The 21,297-nt window shown below is 55.8% G+C and overlaps 2 protein-coding genes and 1 long non-coding RNA gene across 3 annotated transcripts; 2 read left to right on the forward strand and 1 right to left on the reverse strand.

Moving 5' to 3' along the window:
- Positions 1-1,688: 1,688 nt before the first annotated feature.
- Positions 1,689-5,093, forward strand: THBD (thrombomodulin). The gene has a single exon (XM_014895020.2). It carries the CDS (start codon positions 1,722-1,724, stop codon positions 3,354-3,356), a length of 1,635 nt encoding a protein of 544 aa, XP_014750506.2. The 5' UTR covers positions 1,689-1,721; the 3' UTR covers positions 3,357-5,093.
- SSTR4 (somatostatin receptor 4) lies at positions 4,607-7,788 on the reverse strand. The gene is made up of 2 exons (XM_014895021.2): positions 7,650-7,788; positions 4,607-7,067 (listed from the first exon to the last, which is right to left on the reverse strand). Exon 2 carries the CDS (start codon positions 7,018-7,020, stop codon positions 5,743-5,745), a length of 1,278 nt encoding a protein of 425 aa, XP_014750507.2. The 5' UTR covers positions 7,021-7,067; positions 7,650-7,788; the 3' UTR covers positions 4,607-5,742.
- Positions 7,734-15,112, forward strand: LOC148224164 (uncharacterized). Its single transcript, XR_015802106.1, has 2 exons — positions 7,734-8,280; positions 14,942-15,112. It is a non-coding gene; the product is annotated as an uncharacterized LOC148224164 (long non-coding RNA).
- The last annotated feature ends 6,185 nt before the right edge of the window (positions 15,113-21,297 follow it).

The following is a 21,297-nucleotide window of genomic DNA, read 5'->3' on the forward strand; positions in this document are numbered from 1 at the left end:
GTTTTTCATTACTACTACTACTACTACTGCTATTATTATTATTATTATTATTATTATTATTATTATTATTATTATTATTCCTCCCAGCTTCCCTTTTCTCCTCAGCCTCACACGATTTAAGGGAGGCACCCAAGGTTGTGAGAGGACAAAATAAACCCCAAGGGTTTAAAATAGAGCAAACAAAGTTCAATGAAGGACAATAAAGTTTAATAAAGTTTAATAAAGAAACTTCCTTGCCCTGATCCGAGGAAATTGGGATTTGCTGCTCATCCCAGGGGCAATTGCAGCGCCCGGGGCTGTTGGAATTCCATGAAAAAACAGCCTCACGTCCCCTTTTTTGTGGAGTGGAGATATTTAAGGTGCATTTTTAGGTTGCTCCTGGCTCTGTTTTGGCAGCACAGAGGGATCCCCCAAGGACAAACAGATGGAATGGGATATTCATTCAGAAATGTCGGTGGGGAATAGGGGAGATGGGAAAAGGGGTCATAATAATGCTTAATAATAATAATAATACCAAATAGTATAACTATATAAATCACATATAACTATAGACTGAAATATATAATTATATGTTAATTATTTATTTTTCAAGTTTTCCCCAATCAAACCTAAACTGTTTCCCTTCTTCCTGTTCATTATTCTCAGGGAGCAGATCCCGGTCCCACCTGGCTCCACCGTCCTGTCAGGGATTGTGAAGAGGGAAAATTCCCTCCTGGATCCCCCTTTTCCCCAGGCTGAGCCCCTTTCCCAGCTCCTTCCTGCTGCTCCAGCCCCCTCCCGGCTCCATTCCCATCTCTGGACACGCTCCAACCTCTCTTCTCTTTCTTTCTTTCTTCTTTTTCTGGATCCTGAGCTGGGCACGGGATTGTGACCTCCCCGGTGCCAGCACTGTGGCAGCAGCTGGGTGACATCCCAGTGGGATGATGAAGATCCCAGTGGGGGGATGAAGATCCCAGTGGGGGGATGATGGTCCCAGTGGGACAAAGATCCCATTGGGATGATGAAGATCCCAGCGTGATGATGATAATTCCAGCGGAATGACGAAGATCCCGGGATGATGAAGATCCCAGTGGGAGAAAGATCTCAGTGGGATGATGATGGTCCTACCGGGATGATGAAGATCCCAGAAGGATGATGATGGTCCCGGCGAGACGATGAAGATGCCGGGATGATCAAGATCCCAGCGGGGTGACGAAGATCCCAGTGAGACAAAGATCTCAGTGGGACGATGATGATGATGATGATCCTACCGGGATGAAAAAAGATCCCAGTGGGATGATGATGGTCCCAGCGAGACGATGAAGATCCCGGAATGATGAAGATCCCAGTGGGATGATGATGAAGATCCCAGCGGGGTGATGAAGATCCCAGCGTGGTGACAATCCCCACCGGCGCTGCTCCCACCCCGTGCCCCCCGTCCTGGCGAATCCCGCTGCTGTTTCCCCCTTTTCCCAAGGCTCTCCCCGTGTTCCCTGGCCGCTGCCGGCCCCCCCCGCGCTGCCGGGCGGGCCCCGCCGGGGCGGAGCCGCCGGGAGGATGCGGGAGGGGACCCGGGCCGGCGGGGCGGGGGCGGGGGCAGCGCCCGGCCGGGATTCACCGCCGCGGTCACTCCCGGCCCCGCGGGCGCTTCCTTCCCCCGCCGGGGCGGCTATAAAGGGGGCGGCCGGGAGGAGCGGCCCCAGCTCAGCTCCGGGCGCCGCCGGCCGCCCCCTCCGCGGGCCATGCGGCCACCGCCGCTGCCGCCGCTGCCGCTGCTGCTGCTGCTGCTCGGGACGGCGGTGCTGGCCCAGCCCCGGGAGCTGTCGCCCGCGGGCGCGCAGTGCCTGGAGCACGAGTGTTTCGCCGTGTTCTGGGCGTCCCGGACCTTCTCCGGAGCCAACGAGGGCTGCGGGCGGGGCGGGGGGCACCTCATGACCGTGCGCTCCACCGTGGCCGAGGAGGCGATCGCGCTGCTGCTGCAGAACCGCGAGGGGCGTCTCTGGCTGGGGCTGTCGCTGTCGCCCTCCTTGTCGTGCACCGAGCCCAGCAGGCTGCTCCGAGGCTTCAGATGGGTCACGGGCGACCGCAACACCGATTACACCAACTGGGCGCCGTCGGGGCAGCGCTGCGGAGAGCGCTGCGTGACCGTGTCCCGGGAGCTGCGCTGGGAGGAGCGGCGCTGCGAGGAGCCGGCCGACGGCTTTCTGTGCCAGTACACCTACGGAGGCAGCTGTCCCCGCCTGGCAGCGCCGCCCGGCGTCCCCGTCACCTACGCCACCCCGTTCGGCGCCCGCGGAGCCGAGTTCCTGGCGCTGCCGCCGCTCAGCGCCGCCTTCGTCCCTGAGCTGGGGCTGGAGCTGCGCTGCGAGGATGGGGAGGGCGCGGGGCCGCGCTGGGGCCGCGACGCTCCCGGAGCGTGGCCGTGCGGGCTGGGAGGCGGTGGCTGCGCGGGGACGTGCGCGGAGGAGGGCGGGCGGCCGCGCTGCTCGTGCCCCGAGGGCACCGTGCTGGGCACCGACGGGCGCGGGTGCCGCTCGCCCTGCGAGGGGGCGCAGTGCCAGCATCACTGCGTGGTGGCCGGGGACTCCTTCGTGTGCATGTGCGCCACCGGCTACCGGCTGGCGGCCGACGGCGTCAGCTGCGAGGACATCGACGACTGCGCCAGCGAGCCCTGCCCGTGCGAGCAGAAGTGCGTGAACACCCAGGGGGGCTTCCAGTGCCATTGCCACAGCGGCTACACCATGGTGAACGGGAGCTGCCAGCCCCTGCCGCTCTGCTGGAAGGCGCCGTGCCAGCAGCTCTGCGAGGAGTTGCCCCAGGGCTACCGCTGCGCTTGCCACCCGGGCTACGCGCCGGACCCGCGGAACGCCACCCTGTGCCGCCTGTACTGCAACACCACCGAGTGCCCGGCCGTGTGCGACGCCGGCGGGGGCTGCGACTGTCCCGAGGGCTTCCTGCTGGACGACGAGAATCTGTGCGTGGACATAGACGAGTGCGAGAGCGACCACTGCCCCTTCAACTGCACCAACACGCCCGGCGGCTACCAGTGCCACTGTCCCCAGGGCTTCGAGCTCCGCGACGCCGACTGCGTGCTCATCCTGGGCGGGGACGGCGAGGAAGAGTTCTCGGGAGATGCCGAGCCCGTCCTGCCCACGCCCGCGCCCAGCCGGCAGCCGCCGAAAGCGGAGCGGCTGCACCCCGGGGTGCTGGTGGGCATCGCCGCGGGTGCCCTGCTGAGCCTGGGGGCCCTGCTGGCCCTGGGCTTCCACCTGGCCAGGAAGCGCTGCCGCTCCCACGGCTCCATGGATTACAAGTACAGCGGCCCCAGCGAGAAGGAGCTGGGGCTTCAGCCCGTCCCCTCGGCGCAGAAGCCGTAGGGACAGCGGGACAGGACGGACTCTGCCAGGCCGAACTGGGTGACGTTTAATTCCCCCCCGCTCCTCCCCGTCCCGCTGCTCCCCGGCTGGAATTTGGGAACGATCATCCGGGAAAAGCTGTGATCACCCCGCTCCCAGAAAATACTCTCTGCTGCTACCCGGCCGGCTCTCGGAATGCTGGCGCCGGAGAGCGCAGAACACCCAGAGGCTGCGCCTTTCCCGCTCCCTTGGAGTTCAGCTTTCCCTTTTCCCGAGGCGGGAAAACCTCGAGGAAAAACCGCGAGGAGGGACAGCTCCGTGGGGAAGTGACTCGAAATCCGTGACCAAGACGGGGACTTTGGAAGGACTCAAATCCCCCTCCCCCGGGCTGGATGGTGTTCCCGAGCTGGGAGGCTCCTGCTTTTCTTTGGGATGGGGTTTGTTTGTTTTAGGCTGAGGGAGGGAGGAGCAAAGATGTTGTGGGAAGCACTTGTCACCTTAAACCACTGGTGACAGCAGGGACCCGGCTCGGTGTCACCAAGGTGGGACTCGGATTCCTCATTCCCATTCCCTCTCTTTTTTTTTTTTTTTTTTTTTTTTTGGTGGGATGTGGAGGTTAAACAGGGACACGAAGGCTGCCGGGGTGGGTTTCGTGGGAAAGGTTTGCATTGCTGCAGAGCCTCACCCAGCTCCTTCCGTAACTTCCCGCTGTTGCTGCCTGAAATTGTTGGATTTGGGGTATTTTTACGAGGCCTCCTGCCCACAGGGATTTTTCCCTGTTCCCTCGTGCAGGGCTGACTCTATCCCAAGGCAAAACATTCCCACGGGGCGGGATCCAGCGCGCCGCTCGTTCCCAGCCACGGACTGGGGCGGAATTCTGCAGAAGGATTTGCTTTTCCAGCTCCATCCTTCCCTGAGGAGCCAAAGGGGGTCCTGCTCCAGCTGCCGTTAGAGCAGGAACGTTGGCTGGCAGCTTTATGCCGGTGAAATATTATCCCGGAGCCGGGGAAGTCTTGGAAGCCTGGGATCAAGGCCAAGGGGTTCTGTCCCCCCACATTCCCCCTTCCCGCCCTGTGAGCTTCCCAGCACGCATGCAGCGTCTCCCCTGGAATGCTAAACCTCCGCTGCAAATTCCCGGGAAAATCAAAATATTGGCTTTGTAGGAATTGCGGTTTTCCTAAAAGGTCGTTATCCCAAAGGCCGGGTAAGTGGAGGGTCGTGTCCACGGATCCCTTGGGACGGATTAAAGTGGAACCACATGGAGCGAGGGCTGTAAATCCGTGGATGTGCCAGGTTTATTTTGGGACAGTTTGGCTGCAGTGGGAAGGAGGGAGCTGTTGCGATTATCCATAATTAGCCCGTGCTTATCCAGAAAGAGATATCAAAATATAAAGGTGTCACTTGGGAAAATATCCGAGGGAAAGGAAGGGAAAGAAAGGAAAAGGTTTGAGAGTGGACGTTATCCAGCTCGAAGCCCAGCTCCTTCCTGGGTGGATCCGAGGTTTTGCCACCACACCCCCAAAATCTCCTCCTCCCCCCCCTTATCTCAAATTCCCACTGCGGAGTTTTATCTTATCACAAATTCCTTCCTTACGGAGTCCTGAATTCCCGGCGCTCCCTGTTTTATCCCCCACCCCCACTCCCGGGCCCCCGGGATTTGTAAATCCTTATTTATTTATTGGAATTTTACCCCGTGTGCTGGAATTGTCTCGTGGAGATCCTGTGTGGACACCAATAAAGCTTTGCCAGTCTGGTTTAGAGGAACTGCTCAGGGAATGTTCTTTCTCCCCTTTCCCAAAAATTCCTTCAGAAATCCGGGAAAACCCCGGAGCATCCAGGGCAGCACCGGGATGAAAACATTCCCAGCTGGTACTTCCCCAGTGCCATTAAAATGGGAGGAACCCGTCTAAACCCCAAATCATCTGGAAGCGGCTCATTCCATGGGACCTCCATGCTCTGTTCCTCATCCCGGGGTTCTAAGCTCACCAAAATTTGGTTCTCCTGGTTTTGGGGTTTATTTGTTTGGGTTTTTTGGGTGGAAATTTGGTCCTGGGTGCGCTAAAATCCTGGGAATTCTGGGCAGGGACGCGTGCGTGATGGGATCTCGTTCCGCTGCGGATGCAGCAGAGCTGAGCAGCTTTGGGATTTTTCCCGGTGTCTTCCCGTCTCTTTATTAGCTATTAATCGGGGGGCCCGCGTGCTCCACGACGTTTTGGGATCCTCCCCATCCCCGGTGACGGCTCCCGCGTGCCGGAACACCGCCAATAACCACTCAGTCCATGGAATTCTCTCCATCCCAGGCCAGTCTTATGGCTTTTTTATTTCGGAGAGCGGCGCGGCCGGCGGTGTGGGGCGTGGCGGGCCCTCTCCAGCCGGCATCCCCTTTCCTCGCAGCTTTCGGGATCCCCTAGAAAGGGGTGGTTTTGGGGAGCAGGGCCCCGGGCGCGCAGCAGGGCTGGGGGCGCAGGGGGTCCTGCTGGCAGGGCAGGGGGGGACACACGCAGCCCTTGGCGTCTCCGCGGGGCGCGGCGCAGTAATCCAGCGGCTCCTCCTCATCCTCGCTGTCCCCTCCGCGGCCCTCGGCGGCGCGGCAGCAGCACAGGCCGGCGTCGCGGCAGCGGCGCAGCACGCCCTGGAAGGAGTGGCGGAAATTCTCGGAGAGCAATCCATAGAGGATGGGGTTGGCGCAGCTGTTGGAGTAGCTGAGCAGCAGCGAGGCGTTGTGCGCGCTGGCGTCCAGCCGGCCGGGCAGCAGCAGCTCCAGCAGCTGCACCACGTAGAAGGGCAGCCAGCACACCACGAACATGGCCACCACGGTGACCACCAGGCGGGTCAGCTTGCCCTCGGAGCGCCGCCGCTGCTGCCAGCCCACGCCCTGCGCCACCACGCGCATCTTGCCGGCCAGCAGCAGGTAGCACAGCGCCATGGCCACCACGGGCAGCACGAAGCCCAGCGCGCTGCTGTACACCACGAAGGCGGCCGCCCACGCCGGGCTGGGCCACAGCAGGTCGCAGGCCACGGCGCGGCCGTCGCGGGTCACCGCCGTGCCGGCGAACACGGGGATGGGCGAGGCCACCAGCAGCGCCAGCAGCCACACGCCGCCGTTGACCAGCTTGGCGACGCGCGGGCGGCGGTAGGAGGCGGCGCGCAGCGGGTGCACCACGGCGATGTAGCGGTCCAGGCTGAGCACGGTGAGGCAGAAGACGCTGCTGAACATGTTGAGGCCGTCCACGCCCAGCACGGTCCGGCAGAGAGCGCGGCCGAAGGGCCAGCGCCGCAGCGCCGCCGCCGTGGCCACGAAGGGCACGCTGAGCATGAAGAGCTCGTCGGCGATGGCCAGGTTGAGCAGGTAGATGTTGGTGGCCGTCTTCATCTTGGCGTAGCGCAGGATGACGAAGATGACCAGCGCGTTGCCCAGCAGCCCCAGCAGGCACACCAGGCCGTAGACGCACTGCAGCACCACCATGCCCGCGATCTCCGCCGCGCTCCCGCCGCGCTCCGGGGCCCGCCCGGCCTCGCCCGGCGCCGCCAGCGCCATCGCCGCCTCCTCCGCGCTGCCGACGCCGCCGCCGCCGCCGCCGCCGCCGCTGCTGCTGCTGTTGGGGGGCGGCTCCGAGCCGGCCCAGCTGGAGATGCTCCAGAGGGGAATTCCGGCTGCCAGGAGCTGCTCGGCGTCCGTGCTCATGGCGGCAGGTGATCCATGGACGGGAGAGCACCGGCACTGGGGTCAACCTGCGGGCGGGGCACAAGGGGTGAGGGCTGTGGGGAGCGGGGATCCCGGCGCCCACGTTCCGCCGGCATCGGGAACCCGCATCCACCGTCCCTCGGCTCCCTCCATCAACCTCCTCCCTGCCTGGACGCCTCCACGTCGTTCCTCGCTACCCGGGAGCATCCTGGGATTTTTGGGATCTCAGAGGCTGTGGGGTGGGAATTGGCCCCGCGTGGGGCACCTCAAACCGGGTGGGATGGCCTGGGAATCCCAACGTGGCCTGGGAATCAATCCCGACCTGGCCTGGGAATCAATCCCAACTCGGCCCAGGAATTAATCTCAACGTGGCCTGGCAATCAAACCCAACCCAGCCCAGGAATTAATCCCAACCTGGCCCGGGAATCAATCCCAACCCGGCCTAGGAATTAATCCCAACCCGGCCCGTGAATTAATTCCCAACCTGGACCGAGAATCCATCCCAACCCGGCCTAGGAATGAATCCCAGCCCAGCCAGGGAATCAACGCCATCCACCTTAAGGCGCCCCCGCACATCTCCAGGATTTCATTCACCCTGCCAAGGAGAAAGCCAGCCGGGAATATTTTACCTCTCGGTATTCCGGGGATTGCAGGAGCCTCACGCCTTCCTGCCGGGGGGAAGCGGCCGCTGAGGGAAGATGCTCGGGTGGGATCCGCCGCCGATGGAAAGTCCTGCTTGACCTGGATCAGATGACCGGGAAGATCCGGACCTTTTAAAGCGGAACACAAGGCAGGGATGGACACGCGGGATCTTCCCCCTCTCCCGCATCCCTACGCCGCAGGCATCGGCTTTCCATGAAAAAAGAAACGCGGCGCAACTTTCTGCTCCAGGATTTCCGCTGGAAAACAGCGCAGTGCCCTCCGCCCTCCTCCCGCGGGGCTGCGCTGTCCTGCGGCTCCCGGCCGGAGCATTCCCGCTCCAGCGGAGGGCGGGATCCGCAGCCCGATCCCTCCCCCTCCTCCCCCCAAATCCCCGTATCCCAAATCCCGCATCCCAAATCCCGCACCCTGCCCTCGCATCCCCCGCGGCTCCGGGGGAAGGCGGGTGATGGAGAAGGAATGGTTGCCTTGGCAACGCATCCCTCATCCCGCATTCCTGCCGCGCATTCCCGCCTTCCCTGCGCTCCTTCCCAGCGCTGCAGGGCCCCCGGGTCCTTCCTTCCCTGCGGCACCGCATCCCAACATTCCTGGTTCGGAGGGGTGAGGATCAGCCAGGCCTGGCCCCACATCCAAACCCACCGGGAATTCCTCCCCAGGTCGGAGTTTCTGCTGGAAATGGGGGTGCAAGGAGTAAAAATGGGAGGAAATTCCATCTTTCAGCTCTTTTGGGGTGTTTATTTTTTTTTTTAATCAGTTGCTGGGTTTGGGGGTTTTTATTTTGGATGAGAGGGATCCAGGGAATCTTATCCCAGCTCAGCCCTAGTCATGGAATCACAGAATCATGGAATTGTGGAATCATGGAATCAAAGAGTAATAGAGTCGTGGAATAAAAGCCCTCCAAAATCATGGAATCCAATGTGAATCCAGCACTGATCCATGTCCCCCAGTGCCACATCCACATGGAGTTGAATCCCTCCTGGAATAAGGAGTCCACCGCTGCCCTGGGAGAGAAATTTTCCCCATATCCAACCTAAAGCTCCCTCTTATCCCGTCTATTATTCCCTGGGAGCAGAGGGCAATTCCCACCTAATTCCTGTCACGGAGTTTTAGGGAATGAAACCCCCCCCAGATCATCCTTTTTTTCCCAACATTCCTTTCTCCCTCAGCTGCTCCAGTTTATCTTGACCCTGGCCAGGAAATGATGGAGCAAACTCGCCTCAGTCATCCCAAAACCACAGTACTGGGAATTTTTTGGGAGCTTGGAGCTGGCTGAAGGAGCCCATTTGGGGCCTGACTGTCAGGATGGGAATAGGGATAAACATCCATTTGATACTCCTGGGAATGGGCTCGGAAATCCTGGGAAAACAGGTGGATTTTCTCCTCGCCGCTTAAATCCATGACCGTGGTGAATGGTGCAGCTGGCACTGATCCCTCTGGGAATACCCAGGATCCAGGGAATGCTGGCACCCCATCTCCACCCCCAATTCCATGGGGTGTTCCAGAGGGATAAAGGACAATGGGGTCCCGGCTGTGCTGACACAGAAATTCCCGGGTGCCTGCCCAGGAGCTCCGGGCGTTCCCGTTGCAGCAGGAGACAGGAAAACACGGAATTAAACAATGGAAGCAGATTCCATGGGCCCCCTCCACCCCCTGGAGCAACAGGAAACCTTCAGAGGCTCCTTTACTGTAAAGGAGGAAACTCTGCCGTGGATTGGAGCCGCGCCGTGATCCCAGAACTCCACGGAAAACTCTGGGTTGGGAGGAGCAGGAACAACCTTGGCTCCAGGGGAGCAATTCCAGGATTCGGGATAAGGATGCTGCGATTAGGAAGCTTCGGCTTTCTTCCCGTCCCATAAAATCCTGGGATATCCCCACAAGGAAGGGACCCTCAAAGAGCCCAACTCCTGAAAATCCTGGGATTCTCCTCAATCCCACCCTCAGGAGCTGCCCCAGATCCCAACCTCGGAGCCTGCTCTGACGCCGAGGGAAAACTGGGATTTGCTCGGTGCATCCCAAGGGATCTGCAGGTCTTGGGATCGGCAGTTCTGGGATTTTAAGGTCCGGGTTTTCTAGGGAGCCTCTGAGTCAAGGAATTCCAAGGAAACCATCCTGGGATTTAGTGGGAAGTGTTTTTTCCCGGTGTCCAAGGGAATTGTTCAGCTCTCCTTATCCAGGAATTCAGTTAATTTTCCTCTTTATTCCCATTATCCCTGTCCATGGGCGCCTGTCCTGCTCCCTCACCCGGGCTGGATCCCAAATCCACTCCAAGGACTTGGAAAAAGGGGGAAAAAGCGAGAAGGAACCTATGGATGTTGGGAATTAATGAACCCCTAAACGGGTTGGGATTTTCCTGGAGAAATTCCCATTTAAAGCGTCCTGCTCCCCTTTTCCAGGTAAATCTCCTATGGAACCCCTTTTTCCACCCCTTGGATCTTCCCCGGGTCTCCAACAATTCGGAATCCATGAGTTCCACACAATCCCAGAATATTTGGAAGGGATCCTAAAGGACACGGTGTTCCAGCCCCACTTCCATGGGCTGCTCCCAAATTTCCCCGCCTTCTTCTCCCCCCCCCCCCGTCCGCTCTTTCCCGATTTTCCCAAGGAAAGCCCGAAACGTGGAGATTTGCTGCCCTCTCCTGGGAGCCGCCAAATCCTGGGATTTGGGATGCTTGGAAATATTCGATCTTTACGCTTGGGAAATTTTTAACTCTAATTAAAATCCCAAGGCGTTCCCAGAAAAGACAAGAACTGTGGGAATAAGATCCTTCCCAAATTCCAGAAAAGCCAATTTTTAATTTTTTTTTTTTTTTATTTTTTTTTTACTCCTTAACCTCCATTTTTTGGGGGAATTGTTGGGAACAGGTTCTTGGCTAAAATCTGACCTCGTCTTCCTGGAAAAAAAAAAAACCTTGAAACTTCTCAAGTATTCCCCTTCTTAACTTGGAGCTTTCTGCTCCCTCCTGAGGGGAAAAAAAAAAATCAGGAATTATTTTGGGGAGTAAAGGAATTCCCAGAAATATTTTGGGGATGAATGCTAAGGTTAAAAAAAAAAAAAAAAAGAGGATTTATCCACTTTGTGAATTTATAAAGTGAATATCTCCCCCCAAAAATTCGGGAAGCTTGGAGTTTTGAAGGTGTTTGGATGCTTGGCTGCTCCTCAGGGTGTTTTCCTGCTGTTTTCTCCATGGAAAACCTGGAAAACGTGCTTTGTTTCCCTTTCCCGGCGGGAAGTGGAGCCGGAGGTCAGGGCCTCATTGGCGATGCCAGCTGGGAGCTGGGATGTGTTTATCCAGTCTGGGATCCACACTGCAGTTCCTTATTCCCTGGCCTGGCGCTTTTCCCGGGAGCTCCTGGGCTCTGGCAGCCGCTGCCACATTCCAAGCCCTGCTCAATGCTCCTGTGTCTGCTCCTCCAAAAAATTCCCACTGGGATGAGGGGATCGGGATGCAGGGATGGGGGATAACCACGGTGTCCCAAAGCTCGGGGATCCTGGGATTGTGGAGCGGGATAAGAAGCGGATCCGGCCCCTCTTCCCATTCCATGAATTTATTCTTGTCCCTGCCTCAAGGATCCTCAGCTCCTGAGGAATTTGGGGATGATGAGGCAATTCCCTCCCGTAAATTTGCTGGAAAATTTCTTCCCAGCTTCGGAATCCTGATTAATATTGAAATATTGCACGTGGAATTTGCCCGAATCCTGCTGGATTCAACGGCAATGGATGAGCTTGGACTTCCAACTTGGAAACCCCAAAGGGGCGCAGGGAAGAGAATTCCATGGGAATTTGGGCTGGGAATAAGGTGTGGTTCTCCTTGCTGGGAGCTCTGTATCCCAAAACTGATGGAAAGGGAAAGAGCTGGGAATACAGAATAGAGGGGAGGCAGCAACAGCTCCCTGTGAAATCCCTGAATATTCCCAAGTTTCTCCTTCTGCGATTGTGGTGAATTTTTGGGAAGAGCCGGGACAGAGGGATGCATTATCCACCCTAAATCCAGGCTGACATCACCTCTCCACTCCCTCATTCCGTAATAATTTTGGAGCGCTGGATCCGGAGGCTTTGCTGCTTCCTATGGACTCCTGGAGGTTTTTCCCGGCTGCCAGGCTGGAGGCACCGGGAATTTTTATGGAAAGCCGGCTGGGGATGAATGGAGTCCAGAAATAGAAAAAGTTGGAGCAGATCCAGAGGGAGGAAATCAGGGAGCTGGGAAGCTTCCCGTGCTCCCAGAGTCGGGATGGGGACACTGGGATGGACTGGAGCACCTGGAAATCTTGGATACGCCCTCACTGGGAAGCTGCTCCTTCTTTTAATTATCATTGATTTCTTTCCCCGCTCAAATCCATGGATTCTCCCCTTTCCCAGCCATTCCCGCAGCCTGGATGGCTCCCGACAGGAGGAGAGGCTTTTCCCGGGAATCCCAGCTGCTCAGCCCATGAGGACACCCCCCTCTCGCTTCCCAAATTCTACCCCAAACCCATCTGCAAACAGCTGGAAAAACCGCTGGAAAACATGGACAATCCATTCCTTTCCCTTGCAGCATTTCCTAATTGGCTCCTTCCACGGTTTCCCCGCTTTTCCAGGAGTGATTTTTCCCTAAAATCCAGCTTTTCTTGCTCGGCTCTGCCCCTGCACCAGCAGAGTGGGAAAAAATTCCTGGTGCAAACCTGGAGCAGCATTCCCAAGGGAATGTCCCGCGCTCCCAATCCTTTCCCAGATTCCCTGTGTCCCTCAGGAAGCGCCTCCTGTTGGATCGCGCATGGAATTCAGCTCCAGGAATTTTTTCCTCCTGTATCCCTGCGCTCATCCTATGCCAGAGGCTCGGGAAGGGCGGCAATTCCCAAGCTTTTGATTGATCCCGCAGAAAAAGCAGGAAAAGGTGGATTTGCTGCTGGTTCCAGGGATTGGAGCAGTTGGTGGGATAAGGAGAGGGATAAACTCCAAAGGGAAGCTGGGAATATCCTGGAAGAAGCCAGAATTCCCTAAAAAAAGTAGCGAATCCATCTTTTCCTGCCAGGGGTGGTTCCCTGCTCCTGGAGCAGTGGGAAGGGCTGGATTTTAGGGATTGGATGATCCCAGCTCTGCCAAGGGGCCTGACTTTTCTGGATATAATTCCACGTTCAGATCCTTGTATCCCAGGGCTGGGATACAGGGAATTCCCAGGGAATGCGCTGGGAATTGCTGCTGTGGAATTGGGGAATGCTTCCCTAAAAAGAGATGAAAAAACCCTGGAATTTCAGTGGGGTTTGAATTTGCCCAAATGCAAGGAAGAAAGGAAGGGAAAAAAGGAAGGAAAAAAGGAAGGGGGAAGGAAATAAAAAGGAAGGAAAAGGGAAGGAAAAAAGGAAGGAAAACAGTAAGAAAAAGGAAGGGAAAATGAAAGAAAAAGGAAGGAAAAAAAGCTGGAAAACAGAAGGAAATTCTCTTTTCCTCCTCTTTGCTTTTATCCATGGGATGAATAAATAAAAACCTGGGAGCAGGGAACGGGAAGGATGATGCAAGGAGCAGGATTTGGGATTATGGGAGCTGTGATATTGCAGGAAAATGACCCGGCACAGCAGGAATTACAATAATGTCATTCCTGTTTGCTCCGGCTCCCGCTTAATCCACCAGGAACTCTGACATTTCCCAAAGAATTCTGCACCTCGGGAAGTTCGGAAAAACGCTGCACCTTGCCCAAAGCCCAGGGGATACCGGATCGTGCGGGAATAAACGGGAAGCAGGATTGGGATAACGGGAATATGGGATCCCATGGGGGAGTTTGAGGTTATCCCAGTGCCAGCGCTGATCCCAACTCAGTTTTTCCAGGGATTTGGGCATTTTTGGGGTGTTGAAGGTGTTGGAATGAAAAACTGGCAAGAGCTGGAGGTTTTCCTCTGGAATTCCAGGGCTTGTTGGGTTCCTTTTCCTCAAGGAATGCGGGAAGGGGATCCAGGGTCTGAGTCTCACCTGTGCTGCCCCTTTTCCTTTGGGAATGGGAGCTGGAAAAGAAGAACTGGAGCTAATCCTCCCTTTTCCTTATGGAATATGAGCTGGGAAAGAGGAACTGGAGCTAATCCTCCCTTTTCCATATGGAATATGAGCTGGGAAAGAGGAACTGGAGCTAATCCTCCCTTTTCCTTATGGAATATGAGCTGGGAAAGAGGAACTGGAGCTAATCCTCCCTTTTCCTTATGGAATATGAGCTGGGAAAGGGATCCATGGGGTGCTGCCCCTTTTCCTTTGGGAACATGAGCTGGGAAAGGGGAACCGGAGTTGATTCTCCTTTTCCCTCCTGGAATAAAAGTTGGGAAAGGGATCCACGGGGTGCTGCCCCTTTCCCTCATGGAATGTGAGCTGGGAAAGGGAATCCAGGGCCAGATCCAAGGCAGAGCTCCAGCAGGATCCACGCAGGAGCTCATTTGTCGGGATAATTGTATGCTTTGCCCTTAAGCGTATTGATTCGGAAAAGTTAATCAGGACCATTTGGAAGCGCTTCCATGAAAAACCAGAAAATCCCATTAAAGTGATTAAAACTGAATCCATCTTAAATAACCCCCTGCTCCTTAAAAATGTTGAAACAGGGAATTGTGTTCAAATAAAATTATTTCAGTCAAACACGGCCGCCGGCAGCTCCCGCCTGCGGAGGCGCCCGAGGAATTCTGGGGTGGTGGGAATGCTGGGAAGGGAACAAATCTCTTTTTCTGGGATAAATCCTCAGGAGGCAAAACTGGGGTGAAGTGGAGGTGTGGCCACGTCTAAGGGAGGGATGCAGCACAACTTTCTCTTTCCCATGGGTTTTAGGGGAAAATTCCTCATTGGAAAGGTTGGAAAACCCTGGCCCAGCTGCCCAGTTATCCCAGTTCCTGGAGGGATATAAAATTTGGGAATGTGGTTTTAGTGGGTGGGGGAATGGTTGGATGTTTCCAGCTTTAACTCAGCCGGGATTCTGTGATTTTCCTTAAAAAAACAATGCTTCACATCCGTTTATTCCCGAAACATTGGATTCTTTGCCCGGGGAATATTTCTGGATATTTTAAACTGAAACTTGGGAAGCTCCTGGAAAATGATTCTTTATGGAAAGGCCCAGCTTGAGATGGAGTCTGGGCTCTGCTCATCCATAACTCGGAATCCCAAAGGATTTGGGGTGGATGGAATGGGGGTTTTCCAAAATTCCACAGGCAGAGCTGCTCTTCCCATGTGGAAGCAGGAGACCGGGATAGGATGGGAAACTCTTGGGATGTGCCTTGGGATTTGCCTTTTTTTTTTTTTTTTTTTTTTCCCCCACAGGGCAGAGCTCCCTGATGACGTCAGCACCTGGAATGACACAATTCCTTCCAGGAGGAGGGAGGGGATGGGGCTGATCCCGGCAGCATTCCCATCCCTGCCACCCCATGGGATACACCGAATTCCCGGACTGACTCTTCCCAAAAAAACCCCACTTGCTCTTGGAACAAGGCAGCTCTGAGAGTTTAAATCTTTTGTTTTCAACAAAACTGAAATTCCAGCATGGAGAATGCAGCAGTGGGAGTTGATTTGGAGGGATTGGGAAGGCGTTATCTGCCCGGAGCTCGGGATTATCCCTGATTTCATCACCCGGCTGGAGCCCACTGGGAGATAACCGGGATTGCTCCCACTTTGTTTCCAAATGAGTTGATTTTCCCTTTGGAGCTTCCACGTCTCCCTCTGGATAAATCCCAGGTGGGAGCCAGACTATTGGCGTTCCAGGGAGCAATACCCACATCCCTAGGGAATGATGGGAATGATGGGAATGATGGGAATGATGGGAATGATGGGAATGATGGGAATGATGCCACTGGCTCCCATCCCAAGCTCCGTCAGGGATCAATCCTGAGGGATTCTGAGCGTCCCAGGCCTGAGGTTTGATTCCCCTTTCCCAAAGTTTTCCAAATAGGACACAGCAAGGCATAAAATTCCACAGGGATGTTTTGGAGCTTGGCATGGGAAGTGTGTCCCGTGCTCCACGCCCTTGACATGGAGATTCCTTGCCAAAAATCTGCTTTTGGGGTCACCAAAGCTTTTCCACTGGCAAATCCCGTTAGGAAATGCTTGGGAAACGCCTGCAGGCACAGGGTGGAATTCTGGGGTGTCCAGGAGTGGGACTCGAGGATCCCTGTGGATCAGAATATTTTGGGAGACCCTGCAGGTGAGGGCACAGGGAAGCAGGGAAGAAATCCTTTGGGATGGATCCGGCAGCAGCGGGATGAGCTGGGGGCGCCTTTCCCTATTCCCGCTGCTCCAGCGGATGTTTCCTCCTGAATTTTGTCCCTTTCCCGGCTAGCAAGGATGGATGAGCATCCTGAATTCCCAACCCTGACCTCCCTGGAGCTGCCAGGCTGCTTTATCTCCTCCTCAGCCTCCGGACGTTCCTTGCAGCATTCCCAACAAAGGAGGTGCCAGCGGCGGCCGTTTGTCAGCGCCTCGTTCCTGACTGCGGGAATAAATCCTGGATCCCTCCTTCCCTCCCTTCCCAAGGCCGGCTGCCAACCGAGCCCCGATGCAGCGGCGGGAGCAGCGGGGAGCCGGGATAATGGGGAGCCCATTACCATCTCCATGGAGCAGCGGGATGCAGGGATGCTTCCTGAATCCACATCCTGCCTTCCCTGAGCTCCCAGGTGCTGTTTGCCCAGGGAGGTGCCGGCCTCGGGAGCAGCTGCGCATCCCAGGGTCAGGAAATATCCCCGCTCCTCATCCTCTGCCCGCTCCGGGGGCTCTGCATCACAAGGAGCGCGGATTTCCTCGGAGAGAGGCGCTGTGTTTGCCGGGATCCCCGGGAGATGATGAGGTGTTAATGGGAGCAGGGATTGGGGTTGGCGCTCACGGTTGCATCCCGATTTCCCAGCCAGATGGGAAAAGCAGTGGGAAACCCCCCCCCCCCCCCGCCACCAGCCCAAGACTGAAAGGGGGAGCGGAGTGGAAGTTCGGGATGCAGGGATGCCGCAGGGGGCAGGGATGGTGCCTGTGGATTGGGAATGTTATCCTGTTAGGGGGGCTTTTGTGATGGAATTGCAGGGGGAAAAGGGGCGGGAGTGAAAGTTGTGTGCTCCAGTGAAAGTTGGGATGCTCCATGTGGAAACTGGGATGTTCGCTGTGGGATATGGAATGCTTACTGGGGAAATTGGGATGTTCACTGTGGGATTTGGGATGCTCAGTGGGGAAATTGGGATGATCACTGTGGAAATCAGGATGCTCAGTGGGGAAATTGGGATTTTTGCCGTGGAAATCAGGATGCTCAGTGGGGAAATTGGGATTTTTGCCGTGGAAATCAGGATGCTCAGTGGGGAAATTGGGATGTTCACTGTGGGATTTGGGATGTTCACTGTGGGAAGATTGGGATGCTCATTGGGGAAATTGGGATGTTCCATGTGGAAAATTGGGATGTTCACTGTGGGATTTAGGATGTTCACTGTGGGATTTGGGATGCTCAGTGGGGAAATTGGGATGTTCACTGTGGGATTTGGGATGTTCACTGTGGGATTTGGGATGTTCACTGTGGAAAGATTGGGATGCTCACTGGAGAAACTGGGATTCTCGCTCTGGAAGTTGGGACGTTCACTGGGAAAATTGAGATACTCCTTGGGGAAATTGGGGTGCTCACTGTGGGAATGGGGATGCTCCTCCCAAATTTGTCCTAAACCAGGACAAACAGGGATAATTGGGATGCTCAGTGGGGAAATTGGGATGCTCTGGCACCCTCCCCCTGAAAGCTGGGATGTGCCTGCACCCTCCCAGTGAAAGCTGGGATAAACCCCAAAATCTCCACCGGAATCCCGGTGCTCCATCAGGTAAATCCCGGTGGATGAGGACACTCCCAGCACATCCTCTATCTCCGGAGATAAGGAGCGGCCCCGCCATTCCCGTGTGGAGCCGGCCTTGATGAGCTGTGTAGGGCTCCTGGGTGCTCCCTAGAGTGGATTTCATTCCCGGTGGGAAGCCTGGGCACAGATTGAATCAGCCGGGAAGGTCGGCGATGGAGACAGGGAGGCTGCTCCTGCAGATAAGCCGAGCCCTCGCTGCTTCCCGGTGGGATGAGGGCTGGGTGGGACTGGAATCGTGGAATAGCCCCAGGGAATGGCTTTTCCTCGCTGTCCAAGAGAAGGAAAAGCAGGAGGGCTGGTACCAGCAGAGCTCCTGGGGTTTTGGGATATCTCCTTTCCGTGATCATTTAGGACTTTTGGCGTGGAGTGAGAGGACAAGGGGGAAAAGCTGGAGGAGGGTGGATTCAGGTTGGATATGAGGGAAAAAAATCCTTCCCTGGAACAGTTTTCCCGGAGGAGCTGTGGCTGCCCCATCCCTGGAAATGTCCAAGGCCAGGCTGGAGCTACCTGGGATGGTGGAAGGTGCCCCTGCCCATGGCAGCATGGGACAGGACGAGCTTTAAGCTCCTTTCCAACCCAAACCACCTCTGGAATTCCATGGTAAAAAAATAAAATTGATATTCCGCAGGGCTGGAATTGCCCATGGAAGCTCACAGAAGGAACAAATCCACGTGTGTGCCACGTGCCACCATTCCCTGCCACGGCTCCCGAAATCCCTCAGCACACACCTGGCCTGGGGGGGGGGGGGGGCTCCATCCCTGCTCCCAAAAAAAGCTGGAAATAGCAGCAGCTCTGTTGATTCACAACCACAGCCCCGACTTCCCTGCTCCGGATCCGAGGTGGTTTTTTTTTTTGGGTTTTTTTTTTTTTTTGGGGTGTTTTTTTTTTAACAATCCTCCCTTTTTCCCGGTGAGCCGAGGGCACACGGAGCGGCCAGGGCTCCCCTGGATATTCCCGGGGGGCCACGCCAGCTCCTCTTTTCCCCTTTGGAAAAACAAATTCCTCCCCCAGCCCCGGTGCTGGGAGCATAAAAAGGCTTTTTGTGCTCATCCCTGGGGATCGCACCCTGGGAAGGGAAGGGCTGGGAGCCCCAGCCATCCCGCAGGGGTGATGCCTCCCCGCGCCAGCCCCGGCAGGAATGTTTGCTGTCACCGCAGCCTGCGGCAGGGAAATATTTTCCAAGGGGGAAAAAAAAAAAAAAAAAAAAAAAAAAAAAAAAGAGGGAAAAAAAAAAAAAAAAAAAAAAAGCCTCCCAGTGTATTCCGCGGCACCGGCTTCCAGCGGGCTCTGTAGCCGTCTTGTTCTGCCGCCGCCGGGACACCGAGCCGGAGGAAGAGAGGAGGCAAAGGTGGGAGAGCTTTAAAAAGCTCTGGTTAAGGTTGTTCCACCCTCTGGAAAAAGGGATTGGGAAGCTGCAAAACAGCAAAACACCCGGAGGCTGCTTTTGGTGGGGGGAGAGGGAGGATTTCCTTCAGCCTCCAAAATCTCGGCTTCGCGTGCCGGGAGAAGCATTTGGGGACGTTAAGGGATATAACCTGTCCTTTCCTAAGCTGAGAATGTAGGTCAGAGCCCACCCTCCTTCCCAAAATCTTGCGAGGATGCTGCTGCTGCTGCTGCTGCAGGTTGGGCTGGAGTCTGTCCCTGCAGCTCTTTACTCTGGCACCAAAACAAAACGCACTCAGAAAACTGTGAAAAATAAGCCCAGCTCGGGAATGCGGCTGATTGGAAGTTTTTTTTCCAGCAGAAAGTGCCCGTCCGATCCGCGGAAAACCGGCGTTCCCGGGGCCGGGTGTTGATTTGGGCACTGTTTCCTTCTGAGGGGGGAGAAAAAAAAAAAAAAAAAAAAAAAAAATCAGAGTGAAAGGGGGAGAAATGTTTGGAGAGAGCCGGAGCTGCCGCCATCACGGAGCTTTTCCGTCCCTCTGCAGAACAGCTCTTCCCTGGAAATGCACTGGATTTAGCGTTTCAGTGGCCCCAAAAACAGTGGATTTAGCAGCCCAAAATCACAAGATTTTGCAGGCCAAAACCACTGGATTTAGTAGCCCCCAAAAATGCTGGATTTAGTAGCCCAAAATCATTGGATTTAGCTGTCCAAAACCATTGGATTCAGTAGCCCCCGGAATATTTAGAAGGCCAAAAGCACTGGATTCAACAGGCTAAAAGCATTGGATTTACCAGGCCAAAATCATCAGGTGTAGTAGCCCAAAACCATTGGAATTAGGAGGCCAAAGGCACTGGATTTAGTAGCCCCAAAACCATTGGATTTAAGAGGCCAAAAGCACTGGATTTAGTAGCCCAAAATCACTGGATTCTGAAGGCCCAAATCCCTGGATTTAGTAGCCCAAACCCACTGGATTTAGCATCCAAAGGCTCTGGATTCTGGCCACCAGCACAGGGGACAAGGTCCCAAGGACACAGGAATTCCGAGTTTTAATGGGAGGGAATCACTGGCTCTGTTTTAGGGGGGAAAAATGTTGGGAATGTTCTGGATTCCATCATCCCACTCAGGACAGGCAGCCTGAAATTCCCTGTTTTCCAGCTTTTCCAGGGCTGGGAGCAGGTGCCAAAGGCTCCTTCTCAACCTGAGGTGGTTTTCCATCAGAAAATCGGGTTTTTTTTAGCGGAAAAAAAAAAAGGATTTCCATTTGTCCGGCAAAATTAAGCTGGATTTGAAAGCCCCGGGCTGAAATGGAATTTTTTTCCCCCCCTGGAAAAGTGTGGAAAGGAATGAAAATATCCTCGCAGGTGGCAGGGACCTGCAGGGGGGTGCTGGGCTGGGATGGCTCCGGAATTCCCGCCGTGATCCATGGGGAGGGGGGGACATCCCAGTGTCCCCCCGCTGTCACCGCGGCGCCGCCGGTCCCTCTTCCCCAGGCACAGAACCGGGATTGTGCCGACCCCGAGCAGATTTATGGGGTGATCCTGGCCTGCTATTAGTGGTCATGGAACCGCAGACTCCCAGACAGGGCCCGATCCCAAGCTCCCGTGGTTTTTTTGGAAGCAGAAATCTCGGCTCCGGCTGTTTTGCCGCGGGATGTGCCAGGGACACCTCATTCCCGGGGAAAAAACGGGGTGCCCTGGCAGGGGGCTGCCAGGTGGGGACATGGCGGGGGGTGGCATGGAACGAGCAGTGCCTGCATTGCCGGGCTCGGAGCAGCTCCGTGGGCTATTTATACCCGGAGCGCGGGAATGGAGCCGCTCGGGATAAATGGAGCTATTTTCAAGGTCTTGGCCAGGTCTAACTGGTTTAAACAAGGCCGGGAATGACTCACAGGGCTATAAATGTCCGTCAGAATCCTCGGAGAGGCTGTCTCCGATGGATCTCCTTGGAAAAGCAGCCTCCCGGAGCGCTGGGGAAGCTGGGACGCGCTCCTGCTCCAGCGCCCATTCCGAATCCCGTCATTCCCGAATGGCTGGGACTGGTCGGACTGGGCGCATCTCTGGGATGTGTAAGGAATTTGGGAATTGGGTGCCTTAATTCTGCCCCTTGGGTGATGGGCTGGACCTTCCTTGGGGTCACTCATCCCTGTCCCTGTGCAGCAAATTCCCGGTGGGAGTTGTGGAAGCGCCTCCGGCAGGCTGGAAGCTCTCCAGGGGCGCAGGGGTTTTGTTAGGAAATAACAGGGAGCTATTAAAGCCCAGGGTTTTGGGAGGAGGCTCCAGATTCCATTTTCTTCCTGTTTGTTTTCTTCTTGGGAAACCCAAGGACATTGCAGTTTTCAGCAACTGATCATTAAACATCAAAAATATTTCCCGGGATGAACCCAAAACCTGGATATTTCAGTCAGGTGAAAATTCCCCGGCCTG

Source organism: Sturnus vulgaris, chromosome 3 (assembly GCF_052056855.1).
Source record: "Sturnus vulgaris isolate bStuVul1 chromosome 3, bStuVul1.hap1, whole genome shotgun sequence".
In the NCBI taxonomy this organism is placed as follows: domain Eukaryota; kingdom Metazoa; phylum Chordata; class Aves; order Passeriformes; family Sturnidae; genus Sturnus; species Sturnus vulgaris.

Excerpts from the sequence above, each read along its gene's own strand:
- THBD (XM_014895020.2), top strand. The coding sequence starts at position 1,722 with ATGCGGCCACCGCCGCTGCCGCCGCTGCCGCTGCTGCTGCTGCTGCTC.
- SSTR4 (XM_014895021.2), bottom strand. The coding sequence starts at position 7,020 with ATGAGCACGGACGCCGAGCAGCTCCTGGCAGCCGGAATTCCCCTCTGG.